At 48.6% G+C, this 11594-nt stretch overlaps 1 protein-coding gene across 2 annotated transcripts; it reads right to left on the bottom strand.

Moving 5' to 3' along the window:
- Positions 1 to 8601: 8601 nt before the first annotated feature.
- On the bottom strand, positions 8602 to 10171 carry LOC119267499 (peroxidase P7-like). Of its 2 annotated transcripts, XM_037548888.1 has the most exons (3): positions 9824 to 10160; positions 9561 to 9752; positions 8602 to 9482 (listed from the first exon to the last, which is right to left on the bottom strand). In XM_037548888.1, the coding sequence occupies exons 1-3, from the start codon at positions 10040 to 10042 to the stop codon at positions 8910 to 8912; spliced, it is 984 nt and encodes a 327-aa protein (XP_037404785.1). In that variant the 5' UTR covers positions 10043 to 10160; the 3' UTR covers positions 8602 to 8909. The 2 variants fall into 2 exon arrangements, with proteins under 2 accessions (XP_037404785.1, XP_037404784.1); XM_037548887.1 differs by having other exon boundaries at positions 8602 to 9752; positions 9824 to 10171.
- Between the last annotated feature and the right edge of the window lie 1423 nt (positions 10172 to 11594).

Here is an 11594-nt window from a genome sequence, read left to right as displayed (position 1 = left end):
TGTATTCAATTTTTTGCATATGTCAAATGTCTAATTTTACATGGTGCCATTTTTTAATTATTTATTTAATGTTTGTTGCATATCTCACTTGTCTAATTTTTGCATATGTCACATGTCAAATTTTGCAAACAAGTTTGAAGCATTAAATCTTCAAATTTTAAATTAAATATAAATTTTACAAAATATTTAAAATATTTGGACCAAATATTTCCACCATGTGAGGATACCCAAAGTAAATTTTTAAATTTGTATTCAATTTTTTGCATATGTCAAATGTCTAATTTTGCACACAAGTTTGAAACAAAATATGTCACATGTCAATTTTTTTGCATGTGTCACATGTCAAATTTGGCACACATGTCAGGACCACCTCCAAATCACCACTATTTTGGCACACATGATCTCTTGCACAGACAAAACTAGTTTTCCAAGGTTTATATTTTTTTGAATTTTTTATTAATTTATAATGCCCTCTAGACTGACTGGTCAAACCATCGGTCTATACCTCAAGGGGGCATTATAAAGTATTATTTTTCCAAAATTTCTTTCATAGCCATGTTTGGCACACGTGGGTCACCATGTACAAGAAAATTTGGGTGATTTGGAGGTGGTGGAAAAAATCACGTATGTTCAAAAACTGGCTTAAGTTTTCCAAGTTTTCCAAATGGCCCCTCCGGAATGCGATGATTTTTTTGACCACCTCCAAATCATCTCTATTTTGGCACACATGATCTCTTGCACAAACAAATCTAGTTTTCCAAGGTTTTATATTTTTTTTGAAGTTTTTATTAATTTATAATGCCCTCTAGACTGACTGGTCAAACCATCGGTCTATACCTCAAGGGGGCATTCTAAAGTATTATTTTTCCAAAAAAAATTCATAGCCATGTTTGGCACATGTGGGTCACCATATATAAGAAAATTTGGGTCATGATTTTTGATTTTTTTCAAAATTATTTATGCCCTGCCCAATGCCGGTTCGAAACATGCGGCTTCACGGAGCCACTATAAATTGTACAAAAGGAGATCTTTCGTATTACAAATAATCAACTTGCATTTCATGAAAAAAAACTCCTTCATATTACAAATAATCATTACACCTTTATTCAAATGTTGTTTTTTGCACACACACACACACCATCTTTAACTACTTTTTTAATAGTATTTGATGAAATGAAGGAATATGTGCTCAGTTATTGGAATATTTGATCATATGGTGGAGTATTTGCTATTTTTGCTTACTCAAATGAAGGAAAGATGTCATATGTGTGGATGAACAATTTCCACTTACTTCACTAAACAACATTAATTAACTTAATGCAAAGTTTTACATTTGGTCCGATTTGCTTATGGGCAGAGCATGTTGCACATGGCCACATCATGGGAATTTATTGCACCATTGCCACAGCATGTTCCACATGGCCGCAGCATGGGAAGTGTTTGCAGCATGCCTAATCAGTGAAGCAACACTGATGCGGCATGTCTGATCATTGCAGCAGCTAAATTCAAGCAAAGCATACATCTAAGGAACCATAATGGCAAATTTAAGGGACACAAATATAGATAGCAATATATACTACTGCCATAGATAGCAGCATCCACACAGCACACTTGCTGATGCAGACCACTAGCATATTAGATATGTTTGGACCACACATCACAGTACTACACTTAGATAAAGTTCATACTAAATTACCACTACAAGTTTCCACCATCAGAATACCACATAAAGTTCACCAAAAGGACTGAGCCTTCCTACATCATACGACAACGAGGGTAGGGCAACTACATGTTAGGGTTTCTCAGGACCTTGTGGAGGGCAGAATGCTGAGCCCTGATCTTGTACTCATCACTGTTGATGGATGTAGCCCGACAATGTTCCATCAGATGCTCCAGCAACCCAGACCTGGGCTTGGGCCTGCTGCGGTAGGGGCACCGGTACTTGCCAGACCTCTAGTTGTAGTACATAGCAGATCCTTGGGCCCTGATCTTTTGCACCTCCTTCTCTTCGAAGGACTCGACGTTCCCCTCGACCACATCATCTCCAGATTTATACTGCACACATTAATGACTGACATTAATACATTATGCATTCAAATACTATAAACATCTAACACTAAGTCAATGCACAAATAACATTTCAGCTAGGCCTTACCTCGTACGGCTCATCCTCATCACTATCATAAGGGTAGTAGCCAGATGAGTCCCACTTCCCCTTCTTGCCAACAAGATCCTCCTTCTGCTATATTGTCAACCAAGCAAGTCATTTACAAGGAATTGAATTACAGTTCAAATAATGTCATTACAAACAAGTTGATTTTGCATAATGATGGAAAGCTCCTAACTATATTTCATAGACTATATATGAAGCTATATAGATACTAAACAATTGGGTTATGAAAATACAAGTTCATTCATATGGACTTACAAATTCAGTTTTCGCTTTTGAACATGCAGATGAAGGTATAAATGAATATCATTCCTCTCTTATTAACCCATGAGATAGCAGTTTTTGACAGACAATGCAAATAGGACCTTTATATATAACTTCACAAACATGTCAGGTTTTCATTTCATTTGTAAATCTTAATAAATATTTAGTTCAGAGCAGTTCTCAATGATCACTCATATGTCAGAATAAGTGAAATGGTGAAGCCTAACTCCTACATCTAATTAAAATACCCTAACTCTAGCATCTAATTAAAAAACACCAACTCCTAGATCCACTGGAACATTGAATCACAAAATTTACTTACATATATCATTGGCTATAAATGAATCCACTACAAATAACACTAACTCATACATCTAATTAAAATATCATAACTCTTACTTCTACTGCATCATTCAGTCACACCATTTAATTACATTTATCTCTGCCTATAAATGAATCCAATACAAAAGAAACCTAACTAAACATCTAATTAAGAAACACTAACTAGTACATCTACTACATCATTCAATCACAGAATCTATATAACTGTCTATAAATGTATAATACAAATAAACCTTAACTAACCAACTAATTAAAAAATCATAACTACTACATCTACTAGATTATTCAATCATAGATCCTACATATAACTGGCTATAAATGAATCCAACACAAGAAAACCCTAACTAAACATCTAATTAATAAACCCTAACTACTACATCTACTGGATGATTCAATCACAGATTCTGTATATATCTGTCTATACATGAATCCAATACAAATAAACCTTAAAACCATAACTACTACATCTACTGGATGTGATACAATCACAAATTCTACTTATTAGTGGCTCTAATTGAATCAAGTACAAAAAATCCCCAACTAAACATCTGATTAAAAAACCCTAACTACTACATCTACTGGATGTGATTCATTCACACATTCTACATATCAGAGGCTATAAATGAATCCAATACAAAAAAACCCTAACTAAACATCTAATTAAGAAATCCTAACTAGTACATCTACTGGATGTGATTCAATCAAAGATACAACATATCTCTGGCTCTAATTGAATCCAATACAAAAAATCCCCAACTTAACATCTCATTAAAAAACCTAACTACTTGATCTACTGGATGATTCAATCACAGAATCAACTAAACATCTAATTAAGAAACCCTAACTAGTACATCTATTGGATGTGATGCAATCACAGATAGAACATATCTATGGCTCTAATTGAATCCAATACAAATAATCCCCAACTTAACATCTCATTAAAAAACCCTAACTACTTGATCTACTGGATGATTCAATCACAGAATCGAAACTTAACCTTCACTATAAATCAATCAAACATCTAAAACCCTAACTATCAGAAGGGGATGCAGCAACTACCAACTACAAAAAACCCTAACACCAAAAACTACTGCTTAATGGGGGTAACTAGCAACGGAGGGGACTGCTGGCAAGGATTACCTGCAGGTCCACGTGCTCGCCGCCGGCCTCCGCAGGTCCATCAGACGGGCCGCTCGACGCTGTCACGCCAAGCACCGGCACGGCTGAGTCCGCCACGGCGGAGTCCGCCACGGCCACCTTCTTCTCCTCCAGATCCGCCGCTTCAGCGACCAATCCAGCGCGTGGGGATGCAGCAGCTCCTGCACCCGCGTCGCCGACGAGGGTCTGCACGGCATCTGCCACGGTCTCCGCACCCATCTTCTGCAGATCTCCGCCCGCGACAGCGGCTTCGCCACGGCCTTGCTCCATCCGAGCCAGAAGCAAGCAGGAGAAGAGAGGGAGGCGGCGGTGGTGAGCGAGCAGGTGGCGTGGCCGGTGAGGGAGACGATGAGGCAGAGCAGAGAGGAGGGAGAGGGAGGCGATTTGGGGGAAATGGGGTGGGCGATGCGGCCGGTGCCCGTTCCCCTCCTCTTATACTAGGGGCCTTTTTTGGCAACTACCCACGAACACGTGCACGCACACGACCGCGGGAAAACGCAACCGCCAGCGTATAATACACGTACACGCCTGGCGTACAATAGTACACGGGCCGGCGCGGGCTCATACAGGGCTCTACGACTGGTCTACGCGCGCTATACACCCACCTGAAATGACCATCGTGTCCCTAGTTACGAACCGCCATCGACGCATCTGGACCGTCCTTGTGTTTTTCCCACTCGCGTTCAGCCCAGGGGGGAGCACCGGAGCAGAAACGGCACCACACTAGGTGAAGTCAGCTCATAGTGACGCACGTTGCCGAAGATGGCGGGCAATGTATGAAAATTTTGTCATTGAATTTTATGAGCAAACGCTCGACGGAGGAGGTTTGGGAAGTGCCCTCAAAGATTCTCTATCCCCTATGTGTAGAGCCTTGTGATATCCAACGAAGTGATGCCACATTAACCCGTAATCCACAATACGTAATGTAACATCTGCGTTTCTTGGGGCGTTTCTAACTGATCCCATATCCGGTGTTAGCATTGGCGGAGCTTAGTACAAGTCTAAGGGGGCACACAGCCCCAGCCCAAGGCAAAACGATGAAGAGAATTTACCATGCATGGATTAGATTTGGAAAAAATATAATCCTTTGCCCTCCTAGTTATTCATACTCCCTCCGATCCTTTTTACTCTGCATATTAAAATTTTTATCATATTTATATATAAAAATATCAACATCTGTCATGCTAAAGTTATACAATACGAAACTTTAAGTCATGACACATTTATTGATATTGATTTCAGATTATGAATGTTGGTATTTTTTTCTATAAAGTTGGTCAAATTTTATGAGGCTTGACTTCAGTCAAATCTTATATGCGAATTTTTGCTTTGCACCCCTCCCTCCCTCCCTCCCTCCCCCCTAGATTCCTGCCAAGCTCCGCCACTGGGTGTTAGTGAGTATAAATACGATTTTACTCCCTTATGCCAAACCTAACATGTCCTCTAAAACGTATAAGAGAGGATAATTTTACTCTGACCCGCACCGAAGGAGAAAATATACTCCACCGAGACGGGCTGGAGGATAAATTTCAGCTCTCTCTCGCCTTTTCTTGCTGCTCCTGCGCGCCGCCGCCGCTGTTCCCATCCGCGCGGCTGCAGGACCAAGGCCACCGACTGCTTCGCGGTCCTGGCCGTGACCAGGGGCGTCCTCACCCTCCTCTTCCTCGCCTTTGCCGTAGTCAGGCCACCCATTGCCAGCGCCAATGACGCCCTTCTCACGGGCTTCGAGCTCGTGGCCATCTTCACCAGGTGGCCATCATTCGCTGCGCCGCCACATGCCGGGGCTAGCGTCGTGTCGTTGGCAGAGAGGCATCCTCCCTCTCCTGCGCCCTGCCGCCTTTAGGCGCCCTCACGTTTGGATTGTTCCATCAGGATGGCGCTGCTGGTAGCCAGCCGCGAAAGGCCCCATCTTCGCCCCGACGACGTCCGCCACCCGTCTACTCATCAAGGTCGCTAGTCGAGGGCGTCCATGTCGACGATGTGGATTTGGAGTGCTCCTGACCAGTCGCGTGCCGGAACGGCCCTGATCCTAGAGCTTCGACGGGACAGGCGTGCTGGCGGCCTCACGTTCTGCATCGCAACCCGATGACCGGCTACGCCAACGTGCTCCTGGCGATGACTGGCCCGCGTACAGGGGCCATGGCGAAGGGAGGGGTCGCGACAGAGACACGGTGGTGGAAGCTGCCCGTGGAGGTGTTGCGGTTGTGGGCGGCGCGCGACGAGGAGCGCGTGGTCGGTGCCCGTCGCCGTCGCATTGCTCGGGATCGTTGTGTTGGGCTGCCGGCAGAGCAAGGCCGTGGCGCGTGTGCGGCTCGTCCTTGACGATAAGGTCAGGCCGCTAATGTTGGTGTTGCATCGATGTGTGCGGCTAGTGGCAGCTCACGAACTACTGATGCCGCTGCTATTGGTGCTGCCCGAATCGATTCGGTTCAGCGCGCCGCTGCGTAGTATCTGTTTGATGAAATGCATAGCTCAATTGAGCACTTTACTCCCCTAGATTCAACAAATTAATTAGAACAGACCAAAACTTAGTGGAGTAAATGTACTCCACTAAGGTTTAATCGGCTGTATCCCCCTATATTTTACAGGGGGTTGGTTAGAAATGCCCTTAGGGCAACTCTAACCGATCACCTAAAACTTAAGAGAGCAGACGGCGGGGTAAAGTTAGTCGAGTAAAATTTTACTCTATTAACGGTGATCGCACCTAGCCGATCTCTTAAAAGTTAGTGGAGTAAAAATAAAATTGCCTTGATTTTGTGTCCTAGCAGCACCAACTTCAAACACTACACAATATATATTTAAAAACATTTAAATTAAAACATGCATATAATAACCATCATAGCATAAAGTTTCATCATCCCATTTTTCACGTTGCATTGGTCATGAATGGTGCCCCAACAATGCCCAAGAAAACCTTGGGTATGGCTTGATCGCACGTCCACGAAGTTGTTATAGTAGTCGCTAATACTCTCCCAAAACATGGTCTCGATTTGATTTGTTCTGATGTCACATCCATCGAGTTGGTGCACCAAGCGTCGCAAAGCGCAATGTCCTCCTTTTGGTTCTAGCTTTGGGTGCGTCACCTTGGGACCTTGGTTCTTGATTCGGTCACCTCCACAACCTCCTCCTCCTCCCCCTCCTCCTCCTCGGCCACCACCTCGGCCTCCTCCTCGACCACCTCCTCGGCCTCCTCCTCCTCCATGCATTGGGTGGCCGAATGATCCCAAAATGAGTCGTAGTTGAGCTCTTCAAGGCCAATGGCGGTCGAGGACTCCAACGATGCGAGGAATTCGGTCGTGTTCATCTCCGCACTACAATATCAAAGCAAACACTATCAACAATCATTACCGATCACCGACAATCACTATTGCATAGAGACACGACGTGAGGTTTTTATTATTACCTTATTAGCATTTCATCGAGCACTTGGCAGCCGCCATACTTATTGCTGGTTGCAGCCGCCGCTCGCGCCGGAGCAGTCGCCGTGGAGGCTGACGGAGTTGCAGCATGAGGCGTCGACCTAGGACGACATGCTACTTTGGCCTTCTTCATCTTCTTCTTCGCGACCGCTCCGCCGCCACCACCGTCAACTTTCGGGCCTGTTTGCCTTCGATAAGTGCAGCGGGAGGGCGCCGTGTCCTTGTCGGAGAGGCGGTGGCCACCCCAGAGACCATTAGAGCGGTTGGAGAAGGAGCTTGGACACGGTGGTTCTTCTTCATACCCAAACTCTTCGGCGGCGGCGAACGCGACGCGTGGGTGGTTTCCGGAGGCAAAAGTCGATGGCAGTGGCCGGGCTATCCATTCCAGCTGGCCCGGCGGTCATCAGTGGCGACAACTATGTTGGTGGGAGACAGTGCGGCACGGGAGGGGCGAGAGGGAGAGGCGTCAGTTTTACTCGGCCGTGGCGGGATGGAGTAAATTTAGGGAATTTTTTGAGAAAATAGAGAGGTGGGGTAAATAAATTACTTCACTAGAGCATCTCCAACAAACGCCCAAAAAGAGCTCCGCGCATTAAAATTTTGTTTTTTTGCCGCCGCACAGCTCCAGCAGGCGCTGTAGCGCTAAAAGTTTTTGGCACGCGCTGAAAAACGCTATCCCGCGAAACATATTTTGCGCTCCAGATTACGCGCGCTTAACAATTTGCACTGCGTGCTTTTTGGACGCGCGTTTTTAAGCGTCTACTATAGCAATGTTGGTTCAGACGCATTAAGGTGGTGTTTGGTTCTCTAGTCCTAGGACTTTTTCTAGTCCCAACTAAAAAGTCCCTAGTCCCTAAAAAGTCTTTCCCTGTTTGTTTTCAGAGACTAAAAAGTCCCTAGTCCCTTCCTAGGGGCTATTAAATGACCATGTTGCCCCTAGTATATAGAAAAATAACAATCAAACAACACCATGGGGTGGCGGGCCAATGGATGCATGGAGGGGCATTGATGGAAAAGTCCCAAAAAGTCTCAAAAAGACTCTCCTTGAGAGTCTTCTTCATTTAGTCTCAAATGCCTAGTTTAGTCCCTAAAAAGTCTCTCCCGTTTGGTAAAAAAGTCTCTATGAGGGACTTTTTCTAGTCTCTACACAAAAAAGTCTCTGGAAACAAACATCATCTCAAAGTGTTAAAATGACGCGCTATAATTTTTATTGGGCGCGAAATTTTTGTGCGGCAGTTGGAGATACTCTAATCCAGAAATTTTACTCCCTTACGTTCTTTTAGAGGATCGGTTAGAACTTAGAAATGCACCTAGTCCGGGAGGATTCCCTGCCCCTATCTCAACCGCCCATCTGCACATAAAATGGCTAAATTTTGTTCTCCTGCGTAGAGGATCTTGCCACGGGTCAGATATTAGCTGCTCACCCCGAACCAAACGGGAGAAAGGCAGAAAATCCAGTGCACGAACAGCAGTGCCCATTTTGTATCTTTGTGAACAGCTTTATGCTTTTTGCGTTGCGCACATCAAGAATTCATTCACTGATCGACTGAGTCAGCTCAGTTCACTCGCCGGCAGTTTAGCCGGACTTCGCCGTTCTTCCCGGTGAGCGCCAGGTTGCCCATCCTCACCATGGCGGCGGCGAAGTCTACCGCGAAGAGCGTGGCGTTGGCGGCGTAGGCGCGCACGAGCGCGTCCGTGCTGCCGTTGCCGACGCCGCTCCCGTAGAGCTCCTGGTCGGAGCGCAGGAGCACGCGGCGGGCGACGAGGTCCTGGAAGTAGCCGTTGTCGAACGCGGCGGGGGCGCGCAGCTCGAGCGGCGCGAGGTTCCCGTCGCCGCCGGCGGAGGGGCAGGCCTTGGCGCGTATCTGGGTGGCGAAGGCGGCGTCCACGGCCTCGTTACCGGTGTCGTTGTAGATGTGCGTGCGGAAGGTGGTGCAGCGTGCCCAGCCCACGGTGTGCGCCCCGGACAGCGCGGTGAGGGCGCGCGCGTCCAGGCCCTTGTCGCTGAACCTGGCGAGGAGGTCGGGGAGCCTCGCGTCCGGCGGCGGCAGGTTGGCGTTCGCCGCGTTCTGGCTCGCCGAGAGCCCGTCTCGCCGGCCCAGCTGCACCGTCCAGCTCGGCCCCCCGAGCTGCACGCACGCGGCCACCGTTAGTAATGCCACCGGCCAGGATGCCAGAAAGAGGGAGAGGGAGAAGCGGGTACCGACCAGGCTGACGGCGTCGCGGGCGGCGAGCGCGACGATGTCGGCGCAGGAGACGGTGGCCTTGCAGGAAGCCTCGACCTGCGCCTTGATGGCGTCGATGACCTCGTAGCCGCGCAGCGAGTTGGCGTTCGGCCCGGCGTTCTTCTCCCCCGTGAAGTTGGCCGTGTCGTCCAGCAAGACGGAGGCGTCGCACCCCTGCGCACGCATCCACACTCAGCACGCAGTTGGCAGGATGTAACTCGTGACCGGCCGGAACCGAAACGTACATTGACGAAGCAGTCGTGGAAGAAGAGGCGGAGGATGGACGCGCCCATGCGCGCCTCCTTCTGCACGGCCTGCGCCATGCCGCGGCGCACCACGGACTGCAGCTCCGGACACGAGGCGTCGTAGAACGCCGGCGACATCTGGCCGTCGACGACGACCACAACGGCCGCCGCCGCCGCCGCGAGAACAAGCACGACGACGCGCGCCTGGAGCATCCCCATCGCCCCGCCCACACTTCCAGAAAGCAACGGCTAAAGGAGAAAGGGAAGATCCTCCGCCGCAGCGAGAGTGAAGTGTTAAGCACGTCCGTATATATGGACACTCACACGCTGATCAAACGTTGGATGCCGCGGCAGCCTGTGCGCTGTTCGCTGCTGGATCGGGACGGGGTCGGGGAGGGGATCTTGTCGCTATCGTTTGGAAGGTGACAAGTGACAGGCAGTAGGATTGCTTGGGTGGTGGCCACTGGGGGACGTACGTACGTGCTGCGATCGAGCGGGCGGGCGCGGCCGTGGATGGTAGCGCCAGCCGGAGCGAGCACGGCGGTCGAGACACGGCCGGGACGGAGCCCCATGGATGGATGGAGTGGCCCGGCCGGCCAGAGGCACACGCCAATGGCCACCGGAGGAGTGTGCGTCGCGTGCATGGCAGTGCATGTGGCACCAACCAGCAGCGATCGAGCATCAATCAGTCAGCAGTACTGTGCGTTGCAAGTTGCCACGATTCCGGACAAACGGCCGGGCCATCCCCGAGCTCGTAAATCGGAACGCTGGCCAGTGATCGCACTCGTAAATCGGACGGTGAAATAAGCAGGGATAATCGGACGGTCACAGGCCTGCACTATTGCTGGATCCGTCCACTCCATTTCCATCCATACCATACTGACGCTACGTACCTACGAAGCTTTGCCCATGTGCACTTCTCGTCAGTAATGGGCAGACCGGCGGTAGTATAATTTGGAAGGCGGGTGCCCGCCCAAATTTGGGCCGATCGGCCTGCAGCCATCCCATCTGATGGATCGTAACCGTCGCATGCCACACGTGTATGAAAATTTTCTCATGCATCTCGCTCTCTTTCATCTTGCCGGCTGCACAGACTCTCCGATGGCCATCCCCCGCCGGACGTCCTCATCGCCTGTCCCCGCCTCCGCCGGCCGTCCTCGACTCCTCATCGCCGTTCGCCGCCCTCGCTGGCCGTCCTCGTCGTCGTTCGCCTATCCTCGCCTCCCACGGTCAGCACGCTCACCGAGCCTCTGTTTGTAGCAAAGACGAAGATGGTCGTAGCAAATAAACGAGCCGGTTGTGGCAAAAAAATAAGTCGCCGTGCACGGTCATCACACTCACCATCCTCTGGTTGTGGCAAAAAAGCCGGTTTTAGCAAACAACGAAGCCGGTTGCACCTTTTCGTCGTCGTCCATGGCTTCCCTTGTCTATGGTTGAAACCTTTTTTGCCGTCAGTTAAAGCTTTTCTCGTAGCGAGTTCCACCTTTTGGGTTTGCGCAATGCCCCACCTTCAAAAATCAGTATTCTACTTGAATCTTTTTCCAGAACGATGGTAGCTTTCTTATGACGATTGCAGCATTTAAATTACGCAGTGTCTCGGTTGAAGCTTTTTATGCCGTCGGTTGAAGGTTTCGAATCAAACAGTGGAAACTTTCGTTGAACGGTTCCAGCATCACCGTGCTGTCGTGCGCCATTGACGAGCACTAGCGCCGCGCGCGGCCCTCTTGCAGTTCCCCCGCCTCGCGACTTCTCCATCGTCGCCGTCTTCTCT

Source organism: Triticum dicoccoides, chromosome 3A (assembly GCF_002162155.2).
Source record: "Triticum dicoccoides isolate Atlit2015 ecotype Zavitan chromosome 3A, WEW_v2.0, whole genome shotgun sequence".
Taxonomy (NCBI): Eukaryota; Viridiplantae; Streptophyta; class Magnoliopsida; order Poales; family Poaceae; genus Triticum; species Triticum dicoccoides.
This window is presented reverse-complemented; position numbering and strand designations above follow the sequence as displayed.

Bases quoted from the DNA above. Each gene is read 5' to 3' on its own strand.
- LOC119267499 (XM_037548887.1), bottom strand. From the start codon at position 10,042: ATGGGGATGCTCCAGGCGCGCGTCGTCGTGCTTGTTCTCGCGGCGGCG. The intron at 9,753-9,823 runs GTACGTTTCGGT...ATGCGTGCGCAG, and splicing joins TCCACGACTGCTTCGTCAAT to GGGTGCGACGCCTCCGTCTT.